The sequence below is a fragment of the Cibotium barometz genome, chromosome 25 (assembly GCF_041138505.1).
Source record: "Cibotium barometz isolate CiBa-2024 chromosome 25, ASM4113850v1, whole genome shotgun sequence".
Taxonomy (NCBI): Eukaryota; Viridiplantae; Streptophyta; class Polypodiopsida; order Cyatheales; family Cibotiaceae; genus Cibotium; species Cibotium barometz.
In genome coordinates this window covers 22,544,290-22,551,799 of record NC_141070.1, presented here as the reverse complement: position 1 = coordinate 22,551,799, position 7,510 = coordinate 22,544,290, and the positions used below count along the sequence as shown (strand labels likewise).

Genomic DNA, 7,510 nt, shown 5'->3' with positions numbered 1-7,510 from the left:
TTTTATGGGGATGAAACTGAGTTCTCAACACAACATCTCTACTCACCAAAATCCATCTTGTGGGGCTGAAAGGTAAGGTCTATACCCATTGCTTTTTAGGCTATATTCCACAAAAATGTATTTTTTATCGCCTTATCATCTAGCTTGTTACATTGTCTCTCAAGCACAAGAGCATAAGCAAGTTAACCAAAAGCATAAGCAAAAACACATAAATGAGCCTTAGAGGGTTTCTTGCCATTCCAAGCCTCGTATGAGATAATTGTCTGGAAGGTCTTGGTGGAGCATTTATTTAGCGCATAAGTGGCACACATATCTAACTACCTTCAACCAAAAAACATGAGACAAATCCTAGACTTTAATCATGCAATGTGCCATCTCCATGAGAAATCTGTTCCTTCTCTTAGCCACATCATTTCGTTGAGGTGTGTAAGGCACTGGGCATTGATGTGTGTTGTCTCTTTCATCCATATATGCATGAAACTCCTTTGACATATACTCCCTCCTCGATCTATACGAAGGGTGCCAACTTCACATGTAGACACATTTTTAGCCATAGAAACAAAGTATTTAAAGCATGTGAATACCTCACTTTACTTCATCATGTGTGCCTAGAGTAGTCATCGATAAAAGTCACAAAGTAGATCTCTCTCTCTCTCTCTCTCTCTCTCTCCCCCCCCTCGGATCAATGGTGTCCTCATAGGACCACATACATCACTATGTATAAGCTGTAATTTTCAGGCAGCCCCGATCCATCTTTCGAGAATGATACTCGTTGCATCTTGCTCAAAATGCACCCCTCACCTACATGTTTGATAGGGGCTTCAAGATTTAGAAACTCAAACATCATCTCTTACCTTTTAAGGTGCAAAAAACCGCTAAAATTTAAGTGACTAAAGTAGATATGACATAGCTCCACATCACTCAACACGTGCAGCGGTAATTAAACAAGCATTATGTTGAAATCTCTTATATATATCAAACATATAAAGCCTGGTTTAGAATACCAAATATCACCATGATATCTCCATCACTCCGGTCATTAACTACACACTTGTCACATCAAGTGCCTACTTGCACACGGACACACTAGGTAGGGTGTCCCTAAGAGGACTCAAAACCTAAACCCACCAAACTACCACTGCCTTAATTACACATAAACCCTCACTTTATTATTATCACCACAAGATCATTGATGATGAGGTGAAAACAGCCGAATAGTGTTGCAATGACTCGACTAGTGTGTGGGATTGTTAGACCTCGTGTGCCCACTTGCACACGAACACACACTAGGTAAGGTGTCCCTAACAGGACTCAAAACCTAGACCCACCAAACTACCACTTCCTTAAGGACACATCAATCCTCACTTTATTATATTGGTACAATCAACTATAATAAAAGTACACATTACCTAGATAACTTTACATTTACCTTGAGTGTTACCATTTTATTTTAGTATTTTGGGTGGCTCCTTTCATCAATTGATAATTTTCTAATAAAATCAACCTTATAAATATTGAAACTTATTATTACAAGGCTTGTAGTCGTTCTTCTTCACATGAAATTGTTTGTGCTTGACTTATGGTACACTCGGTAGTTGAAACCCCCTCTTTCTCTCTCTCTCTCTCTCTCAGCCATGCTAGAGTTCTTCATTGAGCAACATGGGTGCCAACCATCTCTCTCTATTGTCCACTCTCCTACTACAACCATGCTAGAATTCCTTGAGCAATAAATCTCTCTATTGTCCTATCCTTATCTCGTGATGATGGAATTTGGAGGATGATGGTGCTGGAAGAGAAGGAAGACTGTAGCAAGCATGCAGGGGATGGGGTAAATGCTAAAGCTGTTAGCTTAGGTTGTGTGTAACCTGAGGTCATACCTTAAGCTTTGAACACATCAAACACAGTGTAACACTAGCTTTGAACACTGTGTACACTAGTCTTCACAAGTAAAACAAGCTTAACAAGCCTTGTGTAGGAATGCTGATAGACCTCATTCAACAAAATTCACATATGAAATGGTTTTGTAAAGGCAGTAGCTGGCACCAATTTGTAGAATGAGGCTTCACAGGCTGGATTTGATGTCTCGTCTCACACACACACACACACACATCCCCTTCCCTCCTCCCCAACCCAACAAAGAAAAAAAGAAGCAAAACCAGTCAATCGACAAAATAATAAAATTCAATGCTTGTCCAAGTTGAATGACCATCAGAGACCACAAGACCAATATGTGCCCTGATAACATTTCCAAACAAGAAGGGCCTTCCAAAGCATCAAGCTCAAGTGTTATGACATTCAGCCGCATATCTACTACCGATGTCTTACTGATGACAAGACAGCTTCCTGCAATTGGATGGGAAAACATATGACAAGAAAATATAAAGATCAGATGTAACAACCCTTCCGAATATCATGCAAATATCAGAGCATAAACAGAAGACAGTTTTCACATTTAGATAAGTAGATGAATATCATCATACAGAGCAAAGACTAAAGCTTACCCCTATGGCTTGTACAATATGGTAGTACGTGCAATCATTGATGTCACAGTGTATGGATCCATGTTGCTTGCTGGCCTCCTATCCTCAAAATAGCCTAAAAAGCACAAATTGAATTGAAAGAATCAGATTACATGTTGCTACATTGTGTTCTTGCTTGCTTACAAAGTTACATTGATTAAGCTCAAGTACCTTTTCCTTCCTTCTCTGTATCCCGACCAACTCGGATAGAGGCTCCACGGTTTGCAACACCCTGCTCAATGCTTAAAAAATAAGGTCCACAAGCATGAAACTTGATTGTAATGCATGTGAAGCAAAGCCTCATACCCCTAAACAAGAAAGATGAGGCCTGATAGTTGGGTTTTTAAAAGAAAAGGAAAATCCCTAGACAATTAGATGAAAAATATTTCTTAATAAAATTGGGGTAAAGTTGGTCAATGTGCAGCCATAGTTAACGCTTAATTAAGCCCAAATTAAGCCTGGCGTACCCATGAGAAAGTGTTTATATCTGCCGTCTCATGCCGACCCGTAAGTCGCCGCTCATTTCCTTCACCATAGGCAGCAATATGCTCTTTGTGCTTCAATCCCAGCTTCTCTATGGCCTTCTTGATCACCTCAAAACCACCTTCATTCCTCATGGATAGGGTACTGAAATCAAAACAAAGCTACTATGAGAATGTAGCCAATAGTCATGGGATAGAATGACATGCACATGCTAGGTTTCGTTTCACATGTAAATAAAAAACGTAGCATTCTTCTATCATACACTAAATATACTCATCCTGGGGGAGTTTGTAATTGGTAGATATTTGAGAAAAGCCATCAGTTAACCAAACTGGTAAGTTCAAAAAAAAAATGCTTGCCCTCTTCTCACCTGTAATTGGTGTGGCAACCAGCACCATTCCAATCTCCCTGCCACACCAAAAGATAGAAAAAGAAACACACATGGGAGAACTTCAGTTGATATAGGGGATTCAAACCTCTGCTTTAAATGCTTCCTCTTCCAAGATTCACTTACCTCAATTGGCTTGGGGTCCAAAGAGAGAACCACCCCTGCAAGCTCCGTGATACGCTGAATGCCAAGTTCCAAAAGACAAGCCACTATAATCACAAAAGAGCAGGAAGTATATATACATGTATATATGTATATATATTACTAGTGGCCTCACCTCTAAAATGTATCTAGCACACCAAAGCTGATCCCCGGCAGAGATGCCCACACAAGGTCCAACTTGAAATTCCCACTGGTGAAATACACGACACAAAAACACATTTCAATATATTGAGAGAGAGAGAGAGAGAGAGAGAGAGAGAGTGTTGGGGGGGTGAGAGATTTTGAAAAACACCAATAAGAAGAGTAGGTGCGTAAATGCAGACACAAACGCACACAGCCACTTCTATATGTAAATGCATTTATGAATGTACACATATATATGCATATTGCACATCTTTGATCGCCATCAGCACTTCTACATGTAAAGGCATTGACGAATGTATACATATGAATGTACATATATGCAAACTGCACATCACTGACCACCCTAATACCATATGCACAAGCCTATCACTGATTGTCCCAGACATGAAATTTACAATGATAAAGCACTACACAATTCACAATGGTTTTGATAAAATTAACTTGCCACTTGCAATAGATAGAGAACCAAAAGGGAGAGCAGGTACAAGAGGTACATGAATGCATAAATGTGGTTTTATGCTTGTGAAAATGCATATCCACCGATTGCCCTATGTAATCCTCCACTGCCATATTGATGAGCATCATGAATTTATTTGTGCAAATCGTCATTACCATACACATGCGTATGCCATGCGTATCACTACATTATGTGTAATCATGCATGTGTATATATGCACACCACTTATATGTGCAAATCATATATGTTTGTTCGTACACACCACTTATATGTGTGAATCATGTATGTTTGTACGTATGCACATCACTTATATTGGTAACTCATGTATGTATGTTTTGGGTATGTATGTACCTGGCCAGGCATCACCTCCCCATTGATGCCAGACACTTGGATGCCTGCATAGATGCAAGCCTTGTAATGGGCATCAATGATAGACCTTCCCCAAGCCTTGTCCGCTCCCACTCCACAATAATAAGGACCCTTTTGGGGAAACAAACAAGGAAATTAGGGTAATCAATTAACATACACTATAAAAATTCCCGACTTTCCCTACCTGGGGTCCAGGAAAGCCTCCAACAGGCCATCCAAGAGGCCATTTGACATCCTTCTGCAGAAGAGTGAATTCTTGCTCAATGCCAAACCTGTGCAAGAAGAAAATCCAAAATGGATAAGAATATAGCCCCTCAATTTGTAGGAATAAGAAAAGACCTTAATCTAGGTTAGTAGGGAAAGCCCTCAAAACGCCACAAAACAAGCACATTATGTATGAAGTAACATGAACTTTACCAGGGCACCTCCTTTTCAACCTCCTTATCTGCAAAGATCTTTGCAGCCGCAAAGCGCTTATTGGTCGGAATTGGCTCCCCTGCTGGAGTGTAGGTATCACAAATCACCTGCAACCATTCCCCTCTTACCATTCAGAAAGGGGGCAGAGGAATCCTTTAGATACCCTCATAGACTTTGCCCATTGGAGAAGATCTCATAACTTACAAGGATGTTCTCTCCTCTGCGGAATGGGTCCTTGAAAATGGCTTGAGGACTGTAAGAAAAAGATTCACACAAAAAACGCTCATTTTGATTTGCTTCACACTTATTTTTAAAGAAAGGAAACCAATGGGACAAGCATACACATGAGAGGATTGTCTCATGACATACTCTCACATGTATAGGTCATGAGAGATAAGTGTGTTACGTGTGTATGTATTTATGTATACATAAACGCATACACATAACATACATACATACATACTGACATAAGTACATACACACGCAAGTACAAATGTTCATATATAAAAAGACACAAGCCAATGGGGCAACTTGGGGAGCAAATACCTGTGGCTTAGGCTCATGACACACATGCTTATGTGCATCCATGCATACATACCTATGCACATACATACGTAAACATGCTCATATACATGCGTGCACGCACACACAGACAGACATACTACAAGCAAACACACGCTCATGCATGTACAAGTGAGTATGTACACACATCTCTACTTATATTAATATATTGGAAAAAATCAAAACAAATTCAGCACATATAATGAGATCTTGCAAAATTCCAAAAGTAAGAGTACCTCCATTAAAAAAAAAAAAAGTAACTGAGAGGGTGTCCAATAAAAAGGCTTACAGGAGAATGATAACTTACTATAGAATGACTTCACTGTCTTGGCCAGGGGCTTGGCCAGTACTAGATCCATCATAATTCCACTTGGGTAGGTCATTGGGGCCCTTGATGGGAGCCTTCACAGTCTGTTTAGAGGGAATTAAGACTCTGAGGGGGCCAATACAAGGATTAATTAAGCCATAATAATGTTAAACCACCATTACCTTTGCTTTGCTCCTGAGATCCACACCAGATCCACCAATCCTGCACAAAAAAATCTTATAATTTCAGCTAAGAAATGTAAAATTTCAGACACGAAGCCAAATCTAGCCAACTGTTGACAAAATTATTGGAGCCAAGGTATCATAGTTATGAAGAAAACCAACGTAATTGAGCACCAGGATTTGGAATATGCTCCCTAATTACAATCCAAAATTTTTTAAATGGTAGTTCATTGGGCTCAAAAAAGCTCATGCTGCACCACGAGCTTTTATGGAGAGAAGCTCAGACTGCACAGAACCCAAAAAAAATACTCCAGAGCCCAAATGGGGAAAAAAAAACGATTGAAAAAGCTTTGGAGATGAGCAAAAGGCGAGCTCAGTGTTTCTCTTAAGCTTAGCAAAATGGGGGGGTAAGAAAAGCAGAAAAACGAGCTAAAAATTTGTGAAGGGGAAGCAGGGGTACCATATATACTCAGCGATGATATAGCCTGAGTCAGTGATGTCCAGATTGATGAGGTCGTCTAGTAGGGGCGACATGGCAGGAAGAGAAGCACAGAAAACTGCAAAAGCAGAAGAGGGGGGCCTAAAACATACGAAAAAGCTAATCAGGCTCTTATGGGCGAGTCAGAAGGAAGACTGAAATACACTAGCTAGGCTAAACCTCATTGGAGTTTACCCCTTGCCTTATTAGTGCTTTCATTAAGTTTTAACCTTAGTTCAATTTCATCTTTTGCAAAAGATTTAAAAGCCCCCTCACATTTTTTAAATAAATTTGTTTTCCTCCTTTCATTTTATAAACTCCTCAATCTTCTTCCAACTAGAAATTATTGGAAAAAGAACGTGCTCTTTTTTGTAAGCTTAGAATTAGGCCTTATTTGACTAGTATAAGCTCAGTGTCTTGACTTCTTTAATTTGCTTATTGAAAGTCAAGTTTAGTTGTACCTTTAAGTTTTGGCTAATGTTAGCCCCCCTGCACACTAGTGTGGATGTCACAAGGGGGTGGGGTGAAGGAACCCACTAGTGTGCATGAGTAATAAGTGCCTATGTGTACTCAATTCGACTCGAACCTCGAACCTCCCGGGACCTACCACTGGGACTTCGAGGCCGTTGGCAACAAAATTAGGTGACCTTATAAGGTCATAATTTCAATTTCGAATGATACCTAACTTTTTGACTTAATTAATACACTACAAGTTTTGGGGGCATAAATATCCAATAATGGCTAATGGTTTTAGGTGCGGCAAAACAAGATTGACATTAAGCTTAAATAAATGGGTGTTGTGATTAATATGAGAGTAGACTATAATTTGATTTTTGGCCAAGCAATTTTGTGGGTTGGGCTATCCATATGTACCTTAGTTGGGTAGCTACATATGTGTAGGATAAGGCACCCAATAATGATGAGAATTCAACACTCCCCTTTCCAACATGGAGGCCTAACACATGCACTTTTCTCATGTATTATCACCTCCCCCCCCACGCACTACTCCCATGTTTTCCCCCCCACATTAATTCTTATTTACA

At 39.8% G+C, this 7,510-nt stretch overlaps 1 protein-coding gene across 1 annotated transcript; it reads right to left on the bottom strand.

Annotated features, from left to right (window-relative positions):
• Nucleotides 1-2,161: 2,161 nt before the first annotated feature.
• On the bottom strand, nucleotides 2,162-6,649 carry LOC147624349 (glutamine synthetase cytosolic isozyme 1-like). Its single transcript, XM_086819331.1, has 14 exons — nucleotides 6,450-6,649; nucleotides 5,990-6,029; nucleotides 5,808-5,911; nucleotides 5,144-5,192; nucleotides 4,940-5,046; nucleotides 4,707-4,794; nucleotides 4,505-4,633; nucleotides 3,668-3,742; nucleotides 3,517-3,570; nucleotides 3,373-3,410; nucleotides 2,987-3,146; nucleotides 2,691-2,751; nucleotides 2,502-2,595; nucleotides 2,162-2,343 (listed from the first exon to the last, which is right to left on the bottom strand). Exons 1-13 carry the CDS (start codon nucleotides 6,521-6,523, stop codon nucleotides 2,504-2,506), a joined length of 1,071 nt encoding a protein of 356 aa, XP_086675457.1. The 5' UTR covers nucleotides 6,524-6,649; the 3' UTR covers nucleotides 2,162-2,343; nucleotides 2,502-2,503.
• Nucleotides 6,650-7,510: the final 861 nt, after the last annotated feature.

Bases quoted from the DNA above. Each gene is read 5' to 3' on its own strand.
- LOC147624349 (XM_086819331.1), bottom strand. From the start codon at position 6,523: ATGTCGCCCCTACTAGACGACCTCATCAATCTGGACATCACTGACTCA. The intron at 6,030-6,449 runs GTACCCCTGCTT...TTTTTTGTGCAG, and splicing joins ATCATCGCTGAGTATATATG to GATTGGTGGATCTGGTGTGG. The intron at 2,596-2,690 runs GTACTTGAGCTT...TGTGCTTTTTAG, and splicing joins TACAGAGAAGGAAGGAAAAG to GCTATTTTGAGGATAGGAGG.